This window comes from Mastigoproctus giganteus, chromosome 6 (assembly GCF_048544385.1).
Source record: "Mastigoproctus giganteus isolate SK-2022 chromosome 6, ASM4854438v1, whole genome shotgun sequence".
NCBI lineage: Eukaryota > Metazoa > Arthropoda > Arachnida > Uropygi > Thelyphonidae > Mastigoproctus > Mastigoproctus giganteus.
In genome coordinates this window covers 174,774,239-174,799,279 of record NC_143580.1, presented here as the reverse complement: position 1 = coordinate 174,799,279, position 25,041 = coordinate 174,774,239, and the positions used below count along the sequence as shown (strand labels likewise).

The following is a 25,041-nucleotide window of genomic DNA, read 5'->3' as shown; positions in this document are numbered from 1 at the left end:
AATGAGGCCTCCAGACCTGTATACAGTACTCTAGGTGTGGCCTGACCATTGCCTTATACAATGGAATAATCACCTCCTTATCCCTGCTGGAAAAATTCCTGTATATCATTGACAATACTCCATGAGCTACTCTTGCAGCCCGTCTGCACCGCTCAGAGAACTTCATATCTGCCTGCACAATCACCCCCAAGTCCCTTTCATTCTCTACCACTGTCAGTGTAGTACCACAGAGTTGATACGTTGCTCTGGGGTTGCTGTTTCCCATGTGTAGTACTTTACATTTGTCAATGTTAAACTTCATTTGCCACCTCTCAGTCCATCTGCTCAACCTTTCCAGATCCTGTTGCAGCAGCATAGTGTCAGTAGTGTCCTTGACAACCCTGCCAACCTTTGTATCATCTGCAAACTTGGACATTAAGCTTGATATACCATCATCAATATCATTTATAAATACAGAAAACAATAATGGACCCAACACTGAGCCCTGAGGGACTCCACTAATAACATTAGTCCACGATGAGCAGTGTCCATTGATTACCACTCTCTGTCTTCTCCCCCTCAACCACCCCTTTATCCATAGCAGCAATTTGCCTCCAATGTCACACTCCTCCAATTTGTGTAGCAGTCTTCCATGTGCAACAGTATCAAAAGTTTTCCCTCCCTGGTAGGGGGGAGAAGTTGACGATCCTCCTGTCCCCTCCTCTCCACCCCTCTTTTTCCCTCCGGTGGGGGATGGGCATGCCCCACTGACATCTGATCGGGGTCGTCTTCACTATTGACCCCATCTTTCTGTCTTCACCTAGCCTTCAGTCTCCCTCCCCTCTGTCTCTTCATATGCGTCAAAATCTAACTTTGTCCAAATTATTTTTCACTCACATTTTGGCCTCTCAGACTTCAAGCGCTCTCCCTACGCAATTGATCAATTATTAAATAATCATTATATGTATATATAGATTTATGTATTTTTTATTTATTTATGTTTTTTATTATTTTATTTTATTATTATTTTTAAAGGTCTTAGCCACTGAAATCACAGGAAATTAGGTGGCACGACCTTCCAGAGTAAATACAAACTATTAGGTACCTGGTCTGCCTCCACTGGGCGAAGTGCGGGCAATGTTCGGTCTCGTTAGTGGACCTAGTTTTGGAGGACTTATTATTATTATTATTATTATTAGTGGTCCAAAAATCGATCCTTGTGGGCATATCCTGTTCACGTCTCGTACAATAGAACCAACCGACGACTTAACAGTCACTGTACGGTGCGTGAAGTAGCCCTTTACCACCCTAAAGATCTTAGTTGAACAGCCTGCAAGTCTCAACATCATAATAATTCTGCTCTATGGAATCAAAAACTTTTGATTCCATTCTGCTGAATGGAATCAAAAGCTCCCTCAAAGTCAAAGTCAATAAAGATTGCAAGGACATACTTATCGTTCGAGCCTAATATATAGTTTCGCAATGCCCGAAGCGCATTTTCTGTTCCACGACCTGGAGTAAACCCATATTGTTTGCCCAACCAGCCTACGTTTTTTCAGTTTAGTCAGCAATGTGTCTCGCCAGCGTTCTTTCAAACACCTTTCCTAATCCAGGGAGGAGAGAGAGAGAGAGAGAGAGAGAGAGAGAGAGAGAGAGAGAGAGAGAGAGAGAGAGAGAGAGAGAGAGAGAGAGAGAGAGAGAGAGGGGAATTTATTATTATTAACTAGATCGTATGTATAGCTTAGCTTAGTTTATTATTATTATTATTAACTACATAGTGCAAGGAAGCCTGAGGCTTATGTCAAATTTTTGTTTTGGCTGCACCAGCCAAAACAAAAATTCCCGAATTACCCTGAAAAGAGAGAGAGAGAGAGAGAGAGAGAGAGAGAGAGAGAGAGAGAGAGAGAGAGAGAGAGAGAGTAGAAAGGAAAGTAGAACGGAATCACTAAGAAAGAGAAGAATGATGATATCCATCTCAGGACCCTGGGTGCGCCAAGCCCATACTCACCAGATGTGAACCTTGCTCCCCATGAAGGTGTTTTAAGAATCAGTGAGGTGCATGTTTCAATTCTGAAGGTGATTTTTCGTAAGTTTTTAAAGTAATGAGTTCTAAAAGTCATTAACACGTTTTAATTGGACAACCTTCAGACAAAATTGTTAAAATTATGATACTGTATTTGAATGTATTCTGATAGCGCGCCCCCTGTTGACAAGTTTTGAATATATTATACATGGTCAGAAGATAAATTAAGCTCTGGAAGCTTCTACTGAACAGAATTTGGGCTGTTGTGTGTAGTTGCCGTGTTACTGGTTGATTGCTGTCTTGTTCATATTATATTTTTTAGTTTATTTTTTCCAGTATCTGAATTATATACATTTTGTAGGTTTGTACGTGTTTTACGTAGTAGCGACTGAACAGTGTATAATGGCAAAATGGGGAACGGGAGATCCACGATGGATTGTTGAGGAACGACCTGATGCAACTAATGTTAACAACTGGCATTGGTAAATTACTTTTTATTCTTATAGTAAAACTTTCAAAAGAATTACTGTCACAAACACACATTATCATAGAAGTAAACTTATGTGCGCTATAGCCACAGCAGCTTTTGCGCCGTTAAACACACATACCATACAGAAGTAAGCATCCCGATTTATTTCTAATGCTGTTGCTTCGATTCCAGTAAAGATGTGTGGGCCAGGGTATTTTTGCATTCGGTTTTTATGTAGTGCAGAATAGTTTTTATTAAAATATAGGCAGTTAAGCGTAATATTTCAGCTTCTTACAAGAACAAGTAGTATGGAAAAGTACTATTTAGCTTTGTACAATTTTATTTGCTTTTTAATTCGAATTAAACCCAAGTCACTGGTTGGTCTGATCCTTCTCGTCGGACTCGCATACGGATCTCTCCCGTTAACAGAAGTATCTGTATTGGCAAAATCTAGATGGGTCTGGATGTTTCGACCAAACAAACAAACAAGCGAAAGGAAGTCTCCAATGAAATGACAGTTTAGAAATATCCGTAACACTCCACCCCGAAAAATTCGTTGCGGAAACGTATTCTGTCTTATTTTTATATGATTTCATAATTATTCTATATAATTATATTTTCTCTAAAAGGAAAAGCGGCAAATGCTAAACCTAAGCAGGGCAGGGACAATAAAGTGACGAGGGGAGAGGAAATAAATAAATAAAATAAAGAATGAACTTAGAGAAACAGAGAGTGAAGATAACTAATATGTTTAACAAAAATACATGATTACATAAAAATTGATCAAATGAGGATGTTGTCACAAAACTGGCCTCTCATCAGGTGGCAACGGCTGGAACTGCAAGCGAAATAGCAACATTGTGTCTTAATTTCTGATGTAAACCACAAGCTAATGGGTAAAAAGTATAAATGAAACTGAGAATAAAATTTAGTTAACAAAATAATAGATCTAAAAACAGAAATTACTACAATTAAAAGGGGGATTTTTTAGAAAATGGCCTTGTGACCAGTTGACTCAATGAAGACATGGAAATAATAGCTGAAATATTTAGACACATAACATTTTAGTCTAGTACAGTACTAGTTAAAGTAAAGAGATTTGAAAATATAATTAAAAGTGAGTAGCCTACAGAAGTATAAAGGGATACATGGGGAAACAATTACTTGAATATATAGAGATATTAGAAATATATCAATGTAGACTAATAATATTTTGAAAATGAAATTTGGACTTATGAGATTATACATAGGCAAAATTGTAAAAAAAAAAGCTTGCAGTGAAAATAAAATGAAATATAAATTTAAAACTAAAATAATAGTGGCACCTGGAAATAAATTTTTTACCAGAGTCTAGAAATTTTGAAGAGTAAATAACATGTTATGTAGACAGAAGTGGAAATAACAGAAATTTCTAGAGACATATATTTTATATAATATATTACATTATATGATATATAATATTATTTATAATTTTTAGATTAATGTATGTTATGGGAATTATGTGAGATTAATGAACTGTTCACCATTACAGCTGGATTGTCTATATGGTGCTGACTAACACTAGGAGTGCCTAAAGTTGCAATTTAGTTATATTTGCCAACATATTTTTATGTTTAATCTAATACTAAAAATAATGCTGAAAACTAAAACAAATATTAATATTATCAATCTATTCATCCACATTAGCATTTGTTGAGGCATATGATTCAAGAAAGCAAGCTTATACAGCATCAGCCAAAAAAAAAAAAAAAAACCTTCCCATTTCACCCGTCCGGTCACTCCAAATGTTTGTCTCATTCAGCCTTAAATTTATTTAAGCTATAACTTCCACAACAACAGATGGAAGTCTGTTGTATACAACCACAGTAGCATTAATGCCACTGAAATAGAACAAATGAAATTTATTTTCTATTGTACTGCAGTATTAAAATTATTTCAAATGTGAATATAGTGTGTGTGTGTGTGTGTGTGTGTATATATACAGGCATACCTCGGTTAACGTTACCTCTGATAACGAAGCTTCGATATAACGAAGTCGGCAATTTCAAGCCCCATTTAACATTAAAAAAAATATATTCCAGTTCAATCACCTGAAATCTAAACAAACTGAAGAAATTACGGAAACCTTTGGGGCTTCTCGTGGTTGGTTCGAGAAATTTAAAAAACGGGCCAGGATTCATAGTGTAAAATTAACAGGAGAAGCTGCAAATAAGTTTCCAGAAAAACTAAAGGAAATCATTGAACGTCAAAATTTTCCAAATTTTGTGTTCAATGTTGACGAAAGCGGTTTGTTCTGGAAACGGCTACCAACAAAAAGCTTCATTTCTATTGAAGAAAAATCAACTGCTGGGTTCAAAGCAGCCAAAGACCGTTTTAACGTTACTCTTTGGATCAAATGCCTCTGGCGATTATAAATTAAAATTGTTATTAGTTTACCATTCAGAAAATCCGAGGGCGTTAAAAGGTAACATAAAAATGAATTTTCCTGTAATATGGAAAGCAAATAGAAAAGCGAGGGTTACCAAGGAGTTATTTACTGATTGGTTTGTTAACCACTTTTTTCCTGAAGTAAAACGGTATTGTCAAAAAAAACAACTTTGAAGAAAAAGCTCTTTTGTTGTTAGACAATGCTCCGGGACATCCTACTGATCTTAACACGTTGGTCACATGCATTCCTGTCAAAGTTGTGTTTCTTCCAGCAAACACAACTTCCCTGATTCAACCATTGGATCAGGGAGTAATAGCATCATTTAAAGCTTATTATCTGCGTCGAACATTAAGCAGTTTAACTGAACTAGAGGACAAAGAGGAAATGACAGTTAAAACTTTATTGGAAAAACTACACCATTAAAAACGCAATTGAAAACATTGATAGTTCTTGGAAAGAAATCACTAAGAAATGCTTAAATGGAGTTTGGCGCAAAATATGGCCAGAAGTTGTACTAGAAGAAGAAAATAACATCCAAGAAATTAGAAATGAAGTTATCCAGATGGCTCAATCAATAGGTTTCGAAAATGTCGATGAAGAGGATGTTAGAAATTTATTGAATGCAGAAGATGATGGTTTTTCAGTGGAAGATTTAGAAAACCTTGTTAGCAACGAAGACAAAGATAATGAAGACGAGGTTAAAGAAGTTCCTGCCGAAAAAGTGTTAACAACCAAAGATTTAAAAAGGTGCTTAAATGACATTGAAAACGTTTTAAATTTTTTTAGTGAAAATGATCCTGATTTAGGAAGAAGTTTTATTGTTAAGCGATCAGTGTTAAATGCAATAATTCCGTATAAGCAATTGTTAAATGAAAGAGAAAAAAAGCATAAGCAATCAACTTTAGACTCATATTTTAAAATGTGATTTCACTTTGTATATAAGTTGACTGTTTATTTAATAAAATTTTCTTTGTTCGAAAAAAAAAAGCTTTTCAATTTCTTTACGTAGGAACGTATCCCTATTCTGGCCATAGTATTTTTACCTCTGAAAACGAAGTTTCGCTTAACGAAGTAATTTCGTGGAACGCATCGTATTCGTTATTCGAGGTATGCCTGTATATATATATATATATAATTTTTTTTTTTTTTTTTTTTTTTTATATGATTTATGGTATACCACTTCACTTTCTTGAGTTTTAAGTACAGTAAACCCTCGCTAATCTGGATTAAGTGATAATCCAGATTAGTGAAGCAAAAGATAGTCCTGAAAGACAAAAACAATTAGAACACAAATAAATAGAAAATTTAATATTTTCATCTTTTTTAGTGCTGATGAAAATAAAGAAATAAAAAAAATATATCACTGTAATGCCTTTATTTAAACACTATAAAAAGGCAATACATTTATCCATCGATAGAAGACTCAGAAGCTGTAAAGCAGATTCGATTTACTGACACTTCAAGACTCCAAACTTAAAAATAATATATATATATATCCACTGGAAATCATCAAATTCAAGTAATAAATAGAATAGGTATAAACAGATGTTTTACAAGTCGTAAATAAGCAACAAGAAGTGGCATTATAAGTTGATTGAGAGAGCAATGTACCTATTATCCTGCAACCCCTGCTGTTTCATACCTGCTGCTCAAAAAAAAACAGTAGAAAGAGAATAAATGTTTAGTTTGATTTAGTGTGTTGCATGGATTGTTGTCACACAACACTTTTTGCACTGCAAAAAGACAACTTTTGTTTTGTTATTTATGTCAGGAGTGTCAATTTTTTTTTATAGTAAATATTTTGTTTTTTTTTTTTTTTAGAAATTACAAAAATGATGGGTAATTGAAAAACAGTTGTGCTTTCAATTGAACAGAAACTTGAAATTATTCAAAAGTTTGAAAACAGTGCATCCGTTAAATCTTTAATGACCCATTGTAATGTTGATAACCAAACCATACTCAACATCGTAAAAAATAAATGGAAGCTATTAGATTTTGCTTGCACATCTGATAGCATTAAAGGCATAATTATCAGAAGAACAATGAAACAGTCTACATATGAGGACCTCAACAAGGCAGTGGTGTTGTGGTTTAGCCAACAGTTATATAAACCTATATATAAAATATGTTAACTTATATACATATAAAGAAAACCAATATAAGCAAAAACACCCAATCTACCCAGAGTCAGCAACAATACTGAACAACACACAAGACAATATAATGTATGTTCTGTCTTTCTGCACAGTCAGAGTGACTCATCTGTCTTCCTAAATGCTGTCTTTTGAAGTATAGTACTAAACTGTGAAAGAATTTTTTTGTATTTCGATCTGGATTAACTGCATATTCATCAGGTTCTGGAGATATCAAAGCAATTTACTGGCTTTAAAATCTGCAACTATATATATTTTTTATAAAATTGTCAGCTTAGCCGGTTTGCCATGAAATTTGTGAGTGGAATCTTGATGTTTGGTCAGTGTTTTTTTGTTATGGTATGTTTTTTTGTCATAAGCGTATACCTCTAATTGCAACCCTGATAGTATTAAACATGAAAGCATTAGTAATACAAACAACCCCTTCCTCAACCAAAATTTCCTTTTTTTATTGCCAACCTCACTACACAGGAAGAATGAACCATATCAGTATTTTCTTGAACTATGGTCTCTGGACCTCTGTGGGTCTGGAGAGAAGCTGCAGGGGAATAATGAATGAAATTTGTTTAATACAGTATTTGTTGTCATTGTTTAAAAACAGAAAATTGAGCACAGAAAGAATATTGTTAAACTTGGTGGTTTAGGAAAATATTTAAGCTAAAAAGGGTCCATGAAAACTTTTTCAATAATAGGGTCCTTATATTATTGAATTTTGAAAACCACTGATTTATATGGTTAAGTGAAGGAGACTATGGTCTGTGTGGTCAGGGCCAGCCATAAGCATGTTCAACCAGTTCTGTCAAAAAGTGCCCTGTGCTGAAATGGTTTAAATAATAATATCATCCCCATCTTTTACGCATTTCTATCTTTGAGCCTACTGCAGTCTTACCCACATTATCTCATTCCAAGAGTGCTTGCATGAGCCGACTTAAGCAATCAGTTTTTCTGATTGCTAGAAGTACAGTGTATGCTTCATTCTTAATGTGTTTCTTTTGATATCAAACAAATGTTATTTAAAAATGTAATTTTTATGTTATGCTCACTTTCAATAATATCTGTATTGTTTTTTTTTTTTTTTTTTTTTATGAGTGTGATTGGTGGATTATTGGTTCCTATTATTATTTATTCAAGTTTTTATGAAATGATTGCAATTGTTAAACAACATTGTTGATTAATTATGTAAATACGGAAGTCCATTTTATTTACTCAGTCAGTGTGAAAGACAGGCTAACCAATTGGGCTGGAAGTGGTCTCAAATTGAAGCTGTTTCTTCCTAGGTGTGCACAAAGTTGTTAAAATTTAAATTCCGAATAGTTTTATTTTACGGAACGGGCCAGTTTTGTAGTATTAGCATTAGTAGAGGCATTTGATGCAAGAAAGCAAGCTTATGCAGCATCAGCCAAAAAAAAAAAAAAAACCCACTTCCACTTCACCCCTCTATTCAAAATACCTGTCCAGCTGAGCCTTAAACTTATTTAGGCTATCAACCATCCACTACAAGGGATGGAAGTCTGTTCCACCAACCAACCACCCACTGGCTAAAGGCAAATTTCCACACGTCTATCCTACCTCTGTCTTTCCTCAATTTCAATTTATGCCCTCTCAGGTGATTATTCTGAGCGAGAGGAAGAATCCCATCATCATTGAGCATGCTCAAACCATTCAAGGCTTTATACACCTCTATCAGATCACCTCGCTGGTGCCTAGTCTCCAGACACTGTAATTTGCAAAACTTAAGCCTTTCTTTGTAAGAGCACCCCTTTGTTCCATTCACTAATCTTGTTGCCCTTCTCTGTACTCGTTCCAGCAGCTCTACATCCTTCTTCAAATGAGGCCTCCAGACCTGTATACAGTACTCCAGTGTGGCCTGACCATTGCCTTATACAAGGGAATAATCACCTCCTTATCCCTGCTGGAAAAATTCCTGTATATCATTGACAATACTCCATGAGCTACTCTTGCAGCCCGTCTGCACTGCTCAGAGAACTTCATATCTGCCTGCACAACCACCCCCAAGTCCCTTTCATTCTCTACCACTGTCAGTGTAGTACCACAGAGTTGATACGTTGCTCTGGGGTTGCTGTTTCCCATGTGTAGTACTTTACATTTGTCAATGTTAAACTTCATTTGCCACCTCTCAGCCCATCTGCTCAACCTTTCCAGATCCTATTGCAGCAGCATAGTGTCAGTAGTGTCCTTGACAACCCTGCCAACCTTTGTATCGTCTGCAAACTTGGACATTAAGCTTGATATACCATCGTCAATATCATTTATAAATGCAGAAAACAATAATGGACCCAACACTGAGCCCTGAGGGACTCCACTAATAACATTAGTCCGCGATGAGCAGTGTCCATTGATTACCACTCTCTGTCTTCTCCCCCTCAACCACCCCTTTATCCATAGCAGCAATTTGCCTCCAATGTCACACTGCTCCAATTTGTGTAGCAGTCTTCCATGTGCAACAGTATCAAAAGCCTTTCTAAGATCCAAGTATATAATATCAAAGCTATTCCCTGCATCCAGTTCTTTTGTGACTGCATCATAATATCCAATCAAATTGGTCAGGCAAGACTTCCCCTTAACAAAACCATGCTGTGTCCGAGCTGTAACTGAAGTCTTGTCTAAATGATCCTGCAGTGCTTCTTTAACCAGTGCCTCCATTAACTTTCCTGGAACAGAAGTTAAGCTCACAGAGCTTAACTTCTATATATAGTACAAACAGAAATAGTTCAACATTCACTTCATAGATGGAGCCACAGGAAGATAACAGTTAAACAGTTGTCTAAGTTGATAAGGCAGTTTTTCTGATTAACAATTTGCACTTTAACTATTTAACTGATTAACAATTTGTATCTTCACACAATCATGTCCTCAGTTCTGAAAAAAAATATATATATAATTCTCTATTAGTATTGCTTACCTTAAAAAGAAAGAACTAGTTGTTAGGATTCCACTGCACTGCTTGCTCGCTATATGTCCCCATGTTGTGCATGCAAGCTCATACACTCATTGCCATTCGTTACATTTAAAACATTTGAAATGAAATTGAATTAATTCTAATCTAATAGTTCATGACAGTTCGATTCCTTTTGTTTTTGGCCACAACCTTACTTATGTAAATGCCATTTCATCAGGTGCTATTCTTGCCCCAAAAAATGACAAGCATGAAAGAGTCAATTTAGAAATGATGCCTGGTGATTCATTACAATATAAGAGTGTTAAAACAATTATATCTGAAGATACTGAAGAACTTTTGCGATATCCAACCGAATTCCTGGACAGCCTCAGTTTAAGTGGTTTATCACCCAACATTTTGGAGTTGAAGGTAGGAGCAGTTGTTATTTTACTGCGGAATATGGCAATTTCAGAAGGATTGATCAATGGTATGAGATTTATAGTCAAAGTTATGAATCAGAATTGTTTGGATCTAGAAATAATAACAGAAGCTAAAGGAAAACGGGTGCTCTTGCTACGTATAGATTTGGCTCCATCTGATTTGACTTTGCTATTCTCATTTAAGAGACGGCAGTTTCCTATTCGGTTTACTTTTGCGATGACTATAAATAAAAGTCAAGGGCAAATGTTTAATGGAGTCAGAATTGAACTAGTGCCCTGTATTTAGTCAAATACAGGGCACTAGTCACCACTAATTGCATGCAGGAATGTCTCAGGTCAGATCATTCCAGCATGTTAAAATAAGATTACAAGAATACAAAAAATGTCATTTTTCAAAGAAGTATAGAGACTGTACTACATTTTAAGAAGTTGGGCCGCAACATGAGTGTCACGGTACATTTTTACACTTTTCCTAGAAAATTGAGGAAGTGTAAGTGAAGAACAGAGTGAGAGGTTTCACCAGGACATAGACACTGAGATGAGGTACCAGGTGATGTGATCAGTTTTTAAAATGAAAGGCGAGTTTTTAGTGGACTTTTTACTATTCTGCCCTTTTTTAGTAGTATTTTTAAGATGTATTTGAAAATTGCAAAATTTTTGCAATGGGTACTGCTAGTTAAATATTAGTTGTATTTAAAATTTTTTCTTAGTTACTGTAAAAAATTAAATTAAAAAATCACTATTGCAAAAATACCCTGTATAAGTTTTGCACAGGACCCCAAGGCCTGCATGCAAGTAATTCTTGAACAGGACCCTGCAAATTTTGGGGCTGCCCCTGTGCTTGGTGGTGACCAGTGGTGTATCCGGGTGTCATCGTAAGGGGGGGGGGGCATGGAAACCAGTTTTTTGAGGTTTTTTATAACACCACCTGCATTCTTTTTCTTTAACTTCAAATTTTTGGTTAAGGGGGGGACCATATGCCCTTTCTGCCCACCCGTGGTGGCACTATGGAAACAGCCATTTGGCTTGGGAGCTAATTACAATGGTAACACTTCATAGTGATAAATGGAGACAAACCAAGTAGTCCTTGAACACTGGCTTATTCTGCATTTAATGCTTCTTCAGTGCACCGAGTAAGCATTTAGTGTTTATTCAGTGCACTTTGAACTCCTGTTATATCATTTAGCAATTTTGTTCAGGCTACTTTATTTTAAAAAAAACCCGATAAACTTGGTTTATTAGTAGTTGAAATGATACAGAAAAGCAAGCTTATACACATTGACCAAAAAAAAAAAAAAAAAAAAAAAAACACTTCACATATCACCTGTTCATCTCCTTTAACATTCGTCTAGATCAGTGTTTCTCAATCTTTTTTTAATTATCTCCCCCTAAAGGGCTGTTTTAGACAGTTTTTTTTTTTCTAATCTCCTCCCATGAAATTTTAAACAAGAAAATACTTTATACTTACTCCTTTTATTCAATGGAATCCCAGAGTCTGATGCTTCTTATCTAAAAGTTCAGTGTTCGGTATGATGTTAGTAAGTTTAATTCTAAGTCTCCTCTTGAACGTATATAAATTCTGTTTCTTTCCTTTAATATTTTATTTACTGAACTAAAACCACTTTCAACCATATAAGACATTGGAAAACAAAGTATATGGCCATTTCAGACAACATTGTTGGATAAAGAAGTTTAGTTGTTTTTGATCCCCACAACTCAGCCATTCCACCTTTTTTTGAATTTATATTTGCATTCTTCGTTATATTTTAATTCAATGAGTTCCTGAATTTCTTCACTAGCAGACCCAAAATCACATCCAATTGGATCTAATATCTATGGCTTCACATCAAAAGAAAATTAATCTGGAAATTATTTTTCATTTAACCTTCTAAAGAATACAAATGATCTGAATAATTCTTAAGATCATTCTTGGTGAGAGATTCATTGATTTCAGCTAACTCTTTTGAAATTTTCTCATTAAATTGATTTCAAATATTTCCAGTTTTTTGGTGAAGGCTTTTAATATGCGTTTTGAGTCTATCACCGTAATTAATTTCCCTTAAAGTTGAAGTGATACTTCATTAAGTTTTTGAAAATTCCAAGCCATATAGTATAAGTTCTTTTTGTGTTTGTGGATCTCTTTTGCTAAATCTGTCTCCTTTGCTTTCTAAAAACTAATTATCATATCAAAATGTTTACAAATCTTGCTAGACAGTTTCCTTTAGAAATTCATCTGACGTCTATATGTAAAGGAAGCTTCACATACTGTTCTTCATTATCAACTCAATGTTCTGAAAAGGAGATCATATTTGCTATGTGACTTTATTTTATTGATGGTTTTAACACGTTGACTGCCAAGGTTTATTTGGGTAAACTGGTCTCTGATGCCAGTTTTAGTTAGGCATGTTAAATTATTCAAAACCAAAATTATAATATATATTCATCACCAAAACTCATAAAAAAAAATCTTTTTGTTGTAAAAAACCATCGTAAATTATCTCGTAGTTGGCGTATGTAATAGAAAATTCTTCGTAGCAGTCAACTACGAGTTAACTCAATTAAATCAGACTTGTTGTAACTTGCCGAATTCTCTGTATATGGATCTTTGCTGTGCGTAAATCCGCTGCAGTGACAGACTTTGCAGTGTATGTTGTATTTAGTACTTTGTTATGTACTAAAAAGAACCTAAAACATGGATAAGAAGAGACCATTGACCGAAGAAGAGCTTGAGCTCTATGCTAATATGAGTGACTCGGAATTTGAAGAGCTTTTTGACGAGTCGTACGGTCCTGGTTCATAGATTGATTGGATCAAATGCTCTCATATTATTCAGCATTAAGAAAAACCATTAGATGTCCGAAAAAAAACTGCATTACATATTATAGAAATATATATGCATAACGCATACACTGCTTTCCATCAAGTTACGGGTTTCTCTGAATTTTAGACATTTTATGGTGGAACCCATAACTTGACGGAAAAGTTACATTGAATCTTTGATTGGAGAAAAAAATTCTAAACATTCTAAAGAAGATTAGGTCTGAATGTAAAATTCATTATTTAGAATTTCAGTTGGCTATACTACCAACTGAAAAAAAACCATACCCGACTAAGCCATGTCGAGTATGTATAAGAAATAAAAAAAAAACTCCACGGAATACGCTATTATTGTCCAGTGAACTAACTAGCTCTGTGTGAAGAAAATATTTCTTTTTGTGAATAAATTCTGATTTCTGATGCCATGGTTGGTTTTTCATTCTTATCCCAGAAGCCAACTATCCATCAGTTGCACATATTTGCTACGAATATACTCGTAACTGCGCCTGAAAGGCAAGTCATACCAGTCTGAGTTAACTCGTAGTCTACATCCTGGGCCAGATCACCAAGTATGAATTAACTCGTAGTCGGCATTCAACGTGTTAATAACTATACTGAGAGATTGATAAAGAACTAGACTAATATTTTTTGCAACCAGATGATGTTGGTGCACATTGCAGTGTATTGCAAGAACTTCACTTCAGGACATACTTCCTTTAGGTGGGCTATATTATAACCTTTGTCTTCCAACCATGGAGGTAGCACCATCAGTGGCACAGGATGTCAAATTTTCCAATGGTACTTGTTTCTCATCAAACCATGTTTTTACATTAGCAAAAATGGATGCTCCAGAACAGTCAGTTTCTATAGATTTTACAAACAAATCTCTTCTTGCAATTTACAGTCATCATCGAAATAACAAATGTATACCATTAGAAGGGCCTTATTGTCAGTAACAGTGGATTTGTCAATCTGAATAGAAAATTTTCTCGTTTTTAGTTTTTTCAATTGGCTGCTCTTCAGTGTTAACTGACATCTCATTGAATCGTTGCTCAATGGCAATGCTTTTAAAATAGTAAAAGGATTTTGATGTATCACTGTTGAAATTAGTCGCTCCAGGGACTATTCTGGGGTGGCTTACATTGCGAGATATCCGAGTGATATAATAATTTGATTGTAAGTTGTGTTAATTTGCTTTCTTGTTTTCTTGCTTTGTACAATTTATAGTGCCAGAACCAGTTTAGCTAGTTCCTCGTAGTCTGGATCGTTGCTCAATGGCAATGCTTTTAAAATAGTAAAAGGATTTTGATGTATCACTGTTGAAATTAGTCGCTAATTACCCTACTTCCTCGTAGTCTGGGGTGGGCAGTTGGGGAGATTCCCCGGCTAGCTAGACGGGTTTAATTGATTCTGAGATCTAGGAAAGATTGTTAAAAGCATTTCTGTGCCCCTGAAGTTTTGTTCCTGGGACCACAACCCATTTGATTTGGGTTTGGACGGTTTTAATTGGTTTTTGATAGATTTCAGAAATCTTTTAGTAATTCATTCAGAAACTGTGGGTCAGGGCTCTCGAGCTGTGTAAATATTGTAAATAGTTGTTTTTTCTCATTATTGAGATTTAACTTTTAATTGTAAATAGCTATTTTATTGTATACATGGCTAGTGTTGAAGAATCGGACGGGATTCTGAGTGAAGAATTGGCCGAGGCAACATCTGAGGTCACAGATGACGAAAGGGAGAAATCTTGTCACAAGTTCAGGAATTAACAAAGTTGGAGGTATTTTCTGGAGGAACCCTGTCAAGGACTCCTCCAAGTCTTAGGTCCTCCTCTCTCTCAAATCTTCAACAGAATTTGCAAAGTCATGGTGATACCAAGAAAAGGAAAGCAAGAGATGGTAATAGTGCTGAGAAGAAAAATCAAGATAGTGCAAAGAAGACTAGTTCTTATAAGAAAAGAAGAAACGGATGGAAGTAAAGAAAGATCTAAGTATGAAGGATTTGAACATGTTAAGGAAATAAGGGGTAGGCTTAGGGCCTACTTATGATGTGCACAGTAAAGTCCCTACTGCAGCCATGAGAACAATTTTAGATCTTTGGGACATTCTTGAAACAAAGGCTATGGATGTCCATATGGAAAATTTGTTATTAAAAGAAAAGTTGGAGGGGAAGAGGAAGGAAAAGAAAAGTTATGCTCATGTGGTTCAAGAACCAGTAAAGGAAATTAAGCCACCACCAAGATGAGTGTTGATAAAAGCAGCAAATGACAGATTCAAGACAAGCGAGGATGTTAAACAAGAAGTCTTGAAAGAAGTGAAGGTTAAAAACATAAGAACAAAAACATAAGACTGCAGGATTCTGTTGGAGGTGGAGGGAGAGGATGACATTAAGAAAATTAGAGGATGTTCAAAGATTCAGGAAGTAGGATTAAAGTATGTAATTTCAAAAGTTGTTCATCCTAGAATAGTTATATTTGATATGGAAAAGGACATTCAGAAGGAAGACTTTCTGGAACAGGTATGGATAAAGAACTGTAAAGATTATGGGGTATCTAAGAAAGAGTTTAATGAAAATGTTTAAATTGTCTCAGTAAATAATGCTAAGAATGGTAATGTGTCTAATTGGATATTGGAGGTTAGATCAAAACTCTGGAACGTAATAAGACAGAAAGAAAGGAAGGATATATGCTAACTGGATGGCATACAAATATAAAGAAATATTCTCTGTGGCTCAGTGTTACAAATGCCTAGGATTTGGTCATGTATTTAAATATTGCAAAAGAGAAGCTGTGTGGACATTGTGCCCAGATGGGAAACACACACACAGAGATTGCAAAAATAAGACTGAGGGACCAGTCTGCTCTAACTGTAAGAATAGAGGCAAGAAGTGTTATCACACTGCTACTGATAAGGATTGCCTTGAGTACAAAAGAGCTTTAGAATTATATAAAAATAAAATAAGTTATGGCTGAAAAACTAAGTGTATTACAACTTAATGCACAACGAGCAAAGGCAGTGGCATCACAAATTCACTCAGAAATGGAAAAGAAGGCATTGATGTGAGTCTATTGCAGGAACCCTACAAAGTAGGGGGCAACGTACGAGGGCACCCAAGTAATTATAGAATTTTGTCAGATGGAAATAGTCTGAAAGTTGCGATAGTGGTGAGAAGACATGATTTGGTTGTTACCAAGATTACAAGCCTATCAAATGAAAATATGATGTGTCGAAGTAATTGGCAGAGTCTAATTGATCTCACTTTACTGTCAGCACTCGGATGACATAAATCCGTATATAAATTACTTGGAGAAAATGAGGGATGTACTACAAGGTTGCCATATTGTTATTGCAGTGGATTCTAATTCTGTCTTGTGGGGTGGTAGGGAGTCTGATGATAGAGGAGAGATCCTTGAGGACTTCTTGTCTACCTCTGGTATGGCCGTTATCAATGTCCTAGGCCATATACCAATGTATAGCTCTGTACATGGGCAGTCCTATATTGATGTTACAGTGTGCAATGTGTCTGTGCTGGATAAGGTACATGACTGGAAAGTTGTTGATCATTTTACTACAAGTGATCACAATGGCATTTTGTTTCAACTGAGTTGCATTGAAAGATTATGGGAAGTTAAAGAAATAGAAAGGTTTTCTGTCAGAACTGCTAATTGGGAGAGTTTTAATCTAACTTTCAATCAAATAGTGAATGAAATAAATTGGGATTCACTTAGTGTTAGTGACTATGTGTATAAATTACAGGATGCAGTGTATAGAGCCTTGAATCTATCAATGAAAAAGAAAAAGATAATATCAAGACCTGTAATGTGGTGGAATAGGGACTTGCAGTGGATGAAGGTTGAACTAAGAGCAATTAGGAAAAGATTTCAGAGGTTTAGAAGGACGTTCAGATGACAGAGTTATACAAATCTATGTATGGGAACTTATGTAAACATTACGTTAAGGCCATAAATGTCTCAAAGCAGACTTCTTGGACGTCTGTGTTGGAGAAAGGCTGGAGAGATCCCTGGAATACTGCTTTTAGGCTAATTATGGAGAAATATATTTTGAACTCTTTAATTTTACTGTAAAGTATGGACACTACAAGGAGTATGGACACTTTAGGATGGAGTGAATCCATGGACATGATCCTGGATGAGTTGTTTCCCGATATAGATACACAAGAACAGAATGATATATGAGGCAATGGCAGGCATTGTTCCAATATACGTGAACAAAATTTACTGTGGAGGAAGTCCACGATGCTGTTGCACAGGCAGTGGATGGCCGGTCGCCTGGTCCTGATTTAATAGAGGTTAAGATTATCAAGAGGGTGTTTAATATAAGACCTGATTTGTTAGTTAACATGTTTAACAGATGCTCAGAGTTGGGTCCTTTCCCTGAAGTCTGGAGAGTGGCAGTTTTGAAGTTGATAATGAAGAGTCCAGATAAGCTTCCGAGGTTCGTATCGTCCCATAGCACTGTTATCTGTAATAGGAAAGACTTATGAACGACTGTGTATTAGTCGACTTATGATTAAATATGATGAGAATCATATGTCCTCTAATAACCAGTATGGTTATAAAAAAGGAAAGTCTACAGAGGACACTATTTATCAGATGATATCATATGTTCAGGGCTATGAGGGGCGTTATGTCCTTGGAATCTTTGAGTTTCACGGTGCATTCGACATGCTTTGGTGGGAGGGAATCCTCTCTAGGATTAGAACTATTGGATGTTCAGACAACCTGTATTCAGTCTTTAAGGAATATTTCTCAAAACGTAAGATAGTGGTAAGAACTGGATACACGGAAGTAAGAATAAATGTAACACGTGGTTGTCCTCAGGGCTCGGTGATTGGTCCTCATGCCTGGGCAATAGTGTTGGATGACTTTTTGTGTAGGAATCACGTTGGTGTGAACGTGATGGCATATGCTGATGACTTGTTAGTTCTGGTATATGGCAATGCAAGGTCTCAACTAGAGGTACGTGCATCTCAGATCATGGAAGAATTAGAGTGGTCTACTCTATTTAAATTACAGATTTCAAAAACGAAAACTGTGCAGATGCTGCTTAAGCATGAATAGGTGTCCGGTGGTAAGAGCACTTCATATGTCCATTTGATACGTAACTTCTGTTAAGTATCTTGGTGTGTATGTGTGGGGGAGAGAATGGCACTTGTGGAGCATTATGAAGTATTTAAAAAATAAAGTGTGGGTGCTTTATGCTAAGCTAAGAAGAATGATAAGAACTGATTGGGGGATAAAAGGAAGAGCCTTGAATCTTCTTTATGATTGTTTATTTGTCCCCATCATAACTTACTCTTCAGTGGCTTGGCTGCACAGGATCAATTCTGTTGTCAAGAAATACTTGCTCCAAGTGCAGAGGTTTGTCCTCCTATGTATGACACGTGCTTGTAGGATGGTGTCTACAGATGCTCTGCAGGTTTTGGCTGGTCGACTACCGGCTGACTTGTGGACCATATTGTCGGCATTATTATACTGTACTAAGAACAATATAAGGAAAACAGTGTTGGGTGTGGCCTCTTGTCCTGATTCACATAAGACATACACTAGATGTGATCTTAAGGATGAAAAGGTAAGAATAAAAAGTGAATTAATGGCAGTATGGCAACAAAGATGGGACACGAGCGAGAAAGGCCGTGTTACCTATATGTATCTTCCCAAGGTGGACATATTGAATGTGCGAGCAAATCCTTGGCAGAAATTTGGATTGCATGCCACATTTCTAATTACAGGACACGGACTGGCCAAAAGATTGAGTAGGGACTTGCAGAAAGTGATTTATGTTCTTGTGGACAACAAGAAACCAGTGCACACATTATGTTGCATTGTAGTAGTTACGTTGATTTGAGGAATGAGTTGGAGGTGTGCTTGGGTGGACTTGAACAAGGAAATCTTTGGATCATGTTCGTGGATAGGGCTCTGTTTTGGTATTTTAATAATTTTGTGACTTTGGTTTTTAAGTGGAGAGCAAGACAAAGGCTAGATAGTAGTACCCGCCTCCCCATGGCTGGGGACGGTGACATAGTCACATTAGGATATGTGAGACGACGTTAGCTAAGACTATATCCTTCTTGGCTATGGCTAAGAGGTATAGTGCTCTACTTTGAGTTGAGTGTTGTTTATGAATTTTAAATAGTTTGATGTTTAATGAAATGTTTTAACACAGTCAAGAAATTTTTCACTGAAGTAGCATAACCCACATATAAGCTTAGGAGTTGGACTTGCTGAAGGTGTACTGAATGAATGTTGAAATTAGTCTAATGCCGGTCACATGAGTTTCAGCAACTTTATGAGCACTACCAGTTTTTACAATGATTTCTACAATTTTATGATGCAATCATTCCAATGTCATTTGTTTGTGTGTTCTTAAGTAAGAAAGTAAGTGTTATGTTGCTCAAAATTCTGTTTTAAATTTTTAAAATATTTGATATGTTTACCAGTTTTATCAGAATGTTTCCTTTTTAAGTGATCTAAAAGTCTTGATGGCTTCATAGCCTTATTTGAAAAAACTATTGCACATAAGACACATGGGCCATCTTGAGTCGAATGGGCTTTCAATAAAACCATAAGCTAAATATTCATCCAGATACTGTTGACACTTTCTTTCCAACACTTGACTTGATCATTGATAGGTTAAATAACTACAAAGAATTAAATAATAAAATATAAACTATTTTTATTTAACTCTCATAGCCCATGTCACTTACAAAAGCACTGTGGATCAAAAATAAACAACTTCAACAAGGAAACAATAAATCAATATTAATTGTCGCTTAAAAAGTAGAAACAATAGACTGAAACATTTTCCTCATTCCATCCATGCTTCATATATTGACCAATGAAACAAAAGAATAAATAAATAAACTATGCAGCTGTTGGAAAGGTGCAAATAGCTAGGATTTTGGAGACATTACCTCTGAAAGCACTTAGGCATTTAATGCCTACGAAAAGCAAAGGTGGTTGAATTAAATCACCCCCACTATCTTCCTTTTATCAATATTTCTCACTCACTCCTAATATAATATACCTATATGTTAAAAATAAGTTGTCTCAGCGGAAAAGAAAACTCAGTGAGAGAAATTTAAATATTAAGGAATAAAGTGTCATCTGGTAGGGTTGAACTTGAGACCACAAACTATTGTAATACCCATGATTTTTTTCTCCTCCCCCCAAACCAATTTCGGTCCCATTGAGAATCTATGGTCTAGATCTTCCTTGAACTTATTCAAACTAATCACCTCCACAACACCAGATGGAATTTTGTTCCAATAATCAATCGCCCAATGGCTGAAGGCAAATTTTTGTACATCTGCCATCCTTCCTCAGTTTGAATTTCTGCTCTGTCATATGTGTAATCTGAGCAAGAGGAAGGATTCCATGAGCATTGAGCTTATTCAATCCATCCAGTTGGCAAAACTGAAATCTTGCCTGATAAGAGCACCCTTTTATTTCCCTTACTAATCTCATTGTTCTACTCTGACCAATCAGTGTTAAACTTCATTTGTCATTTCTCAGCCCATCTGCCCAATTTTTTTAGATCTTTTTTGTAGTAGCTTACCCTGATTACTGTCATTAACCATCCTGTCAACCTTTGTATTATCTGCAAACTTAGACAAGAAGTGTGATATAACTTCATGAATATCATTAATATAGAAAACAGCAATGGGCCCAGCACTGAATCTTGTTGGGTGGACTCCACTAATAATATTTTTCCATGAACAGCCACCCTAGGTTCCTTTTTTTATGTTAAACTTCAATGATTTCTCTTCCAATTTTTTTCTCAATTTTCACAAATTCATTTAGCTCCCTGTTAGATTTTGGACTATTGGCATTCTCCTCCCTAAAGAACTCCTTGTGTGTGAATGTAAATGCAGAATACCTATTAAATTTATCAGCAACCTGAGTAGGATCCCCAACAGTTACTTTATCTTCTTAAAGTTGTCCAATGTGAATCAGCCCCTTCCTTCTATTTACCGTTAATATAAGTAAAGCAGTTCTTGTTTCTTTTCTTAGCATTCTTTGCCTGATTTCCTCACTCACTGCACTGAACATGCATAATGACATTCCATTATTTATGGACACAACTATCTTTGCCCCAGTAGTTAAACTTACTGACTTTAAACTTGTCCATTTCACCCTTGGAATCACCTTTATATTGGCGAGGCATTTTGTACATCTCTAATCTGTTAGTACTCAGTTGAGTCCAGAGATGCATCCATTCGGATAAATAGGGTTTTGGCAGCCTGTCACTTCTGCTTGCCATAGTATCATGGATAAATCTCATCAGCATCTTTCTTTTTGCATTCAAGCATGATAATTTCTTTTTCATTTTATTTTTAATGGTCCTACAGTTTTGTTTCCAATACCTAATTTGTTGAATGGTACTGCTAAGTTTTCAAGAACACCCACAGTTTGCTACAGAAAATATAGTTATTCATCGACATTATCAAAGCAGTCGTGTAGTGGGTCAACATGTTTTCAAAAGAGCCAGTAATTTTTTTTTTTTTCCCCCTATTCAGTTCATTCTGGTGGTCACATGCAAAAAAAACTTTACCTTTGTTCCGTTATTTGCCTTAACATCTTATCTTGAATTAATTTATAGTTATGATCTAATCTCTTAACCCATCTATTGCATAATGTCTAAGGGACAATTTTTGATTTACTTTTCTTTTTCCTAATTGGAAAAGAAATAAATTTTGAATAAAATCAAATCCTTCAGTTGTTCCCATTGAACAACTGGTAAATCTTTCAGAATTCAAATAATTTAAGTCTATCATAATTTCTCTTTACTCTTGACAGCAGTTTTCTCTCCTTAGGTAATTTTCCAAATTAAGACATTGTGTTTGCTATGAGCTAATGGTGAATATCATTAATGATGAATATCAGTTTCTCATAAATAATCTGATATCAATTTGACTCTTATTTGCAGGACAGAAAAAAATGCTTCGCAGTGGTCGAAAGATCAGCTCTCAAAACTCCTTTTCAATTTCAAAGTGGAAAATGAAGTTGGCAAGTATATTTGGAATGTGTTTAATTATTTATAACTAACAAACTAAAGTAGCATTAAAAACTTAAAAAAAGTAAATTTTAATTAGCTTTAAATGCAAATATCACAGGATAATTATTTCTTGGCACTGAGTCAGAAAAGAAATAAAAACAAGAACACTTGATGATAAACTTAGAAGGAAGGTTTAGTTATGGTGATATATCATAATGTGAAAATTAAAGCTAAATGTTAGGAAGATTAACAAATGCATGCTACGAAAGATTCAGAGATGTTAATTTTAAATTGGAAATTGGTAAAATAATGAGCACTTACTTGAACTTGCCTGGAGTGTAATCTCCTTAATTTCTTAAAGCAGCATTTCCCAAACTTTTTTAGTCCTGGAACACTTTTCATCTCACATTTATGGAACGCTTACGAAACACAAGTTTAGTGGCAGGCAAAGAACTGTTTGCTAATATTTTATTGCATACAATGCATTGTGAATCAAGAGCATCTTTATTTCCAACACATGTAAAGCCGAAATTCAAATAACTGTCATTATACTTTTGTTTTGGTCTTTTATTAGTTGGTTCCTGTTTTTACTCGTCGGATTTTTGGGAAATAAAAGGCTGCGATTGTTCATCCTCACTTTGGCGTGTGACAATATTGTGTTTGTTTGCAATACTATTACTTGCTTCTCGTTTTAAAGATCCCTTTTTTCAACCACAAATCCATGGTCATTTATTTTAATAATATTTCAAAATATTGATAAATATCAAAAAAAAATTTATACAAGGAAGTGAGTTTAGTTATGATATCGGTTTGCTTCCCCCCCTCTCCTTCATCCCGTGTATTCCAGGCTAAATCTCATTTGAATGACATATTAGATCACTACATTGCTACATTTTTGTAGATATCATTACCTCTATGCCAGGGGTCGGCAGCCTGAGATTTGTGAGCTGCATGTGGTGGCTCTTTGAACATGCAACTGCGGCTCTTTAACTTTTAGCCCACATGTACGACAAGTTACTTTCTGCAAGCAAATATTTTCAAACATTAACTATAATGATGAATTTGACTACATTGAAAATAAATCAAGAAACCGTCTGAACAATGCAAGTCTCAACATGTTTAAAGATAGATGAAAATAATGGAAATTACGGCATACTTGCCTGAGGCTGAGAGACTCAAGAAGTTCAATGGCAAAAGTTACATTCATTCTTACCTAATTGGATGTTTGTTACATTTTTTTTTCAGCATTAATAAATATTTCAAAAAAATTTTTTTAATAAAACACCTTTCCATTCTATTCCATTTCTTAAAAAACATCTCCCCGCCCCCCTCATTCCAGCTTGAGCTGAGGTGCAGCTCTTCGGATTTGTTTTTTTTTTTTTTTTTTTTTTTTTATTAAATCAAAAATGGCTCTTCACTCAAAAAACATTGCTGAGCCCTGCTCTACGCATACTCCTCTATGCAAAAGCCCGCCAAAATAGTGTTTCGTGGTCTATTTGAATATTAGTCGATGCCAGTATATTAATAACTGAAAAAAAAAATAAATAAATAATGTTAAAAATTATAATGATATAAAAGTAGTGTATGCTATGAATATGCAAATTTATTTTTTTTAACTATTAACTAGAGTTTTTCACGGAACACTCATTCACATCTCACGGAACACTAGTGTCCTGTGGAAACACAGTTTGGGAAACTCTGTCTTAAAGGATTACAGATTATTCTCAGATGTTTTGTGGACTTTTTCACTTCACGTCAGTGATGCCATGTTTCGCAGTATCACTTTAAGAAATTAAAGGCAGATTACACTCCTCCACACTGGAAATAACAAGCACTTAAACCTATTTCCAGTTCATGATATACCTGTGCACCATGCAATTTTATAGAATCAAGTCTTTATTTCTTTAATTAGATAGATATATAAAGAATTCTTGATTGACACAGTGGTAAACTTTTAAGATCCATAGTTTTAAGTTGCACATAAGATCCCCCTGTAGTTTGATTTTTATGTGAAATATCATGAAGTGAGAGATTAATGCTCATTTTCATTCTCTACCACTGTCAATGTAGTACCACAGAGTTGATATGTTACTCTGGGGGTTACTGTTTCCCATATGTAGTACTTTACATTTGTCAGTGTTAAACTTCATTTGCCACCTCTCAGCCCATCTGCTCAGCTTTTCTAGATCCTGTTGCAGCAATGTACTGTCAGTGTCCTTAACAACCCTGACAACCTTCGTATTGTCTGTAAACTTGGACATTAAGCCTGATATACCATCATCAATATCATTTATAAATACAGAAAACAATAATGGACCCAACACTGAACCCTGAGGGACTCCACTAATAACATTAGTCCACAATGAGCAGTGTCCATTGTTACCACTCTGTTTTCTCCAGCTCAACCATCCCTTTATCCATAGCAGCAGCAGCAGCAGCAGTTTGCCTCCAGTGCTACATTACTTCAATTTGTGCAGCAGTCTTCCATGTGCAACAGTATCAAAAGCTTTTCTAAGTTCCAAATATATGATATCAAAGTTATTTCCTGCATCCAGTTCCTTTGTGACCACATCATAGTATCCAATCAAATTGGTCAGACAAGACTTCCTCTTAACAAAACCATGCTGTGTCTGAGCTGTAACTGAAGGTTTGTCTAGATGCTCCTGCAGTGCTTCTTTAACCAGTGTCTCCATTAATTTCAATGGAAGAGTTAAACTAACAGGTCTATAATTAACAGGTCTCTCATAATTGTTAAGGGTTTGCTTACTTCCTTTGCTGCAGCGCCTCCATAGCCAGGTGGGAAGGAGCAACAGTGCGTA

General features: G+C 35.6%; 1 protein-coding gene across 1 annotated transcript in view; it reads left to right on the top strand.

Moving 5' to 3' along the window:
* Window positions 1-2,215: 2,215 nt before the first annotated feature.
* The window catches only part of LOC150084763 (activator of 90 kDa heat shock protein ATPase homolog 1), a 195,885-nt gene continuing 173,059 nt past the window's right edge, over window positions 2,216-25,041 (top strand). Inside the window, exons 1-2 of the mRNA XM_090375515.1 lie at window positions 2,216-2,484; window positions 22,154-22,233. Coding sequence (XP_090231641.1) covers window positions 2,405-2,484; window positions 22,154-22,233 — 160 coding nt within the window. The 5' untranslated portion in view covers window positions 2,216-2,404. The remainder of the gene's footprint in view (window positions 2,485-22,153; window positions 22,234-25,041) is intronic.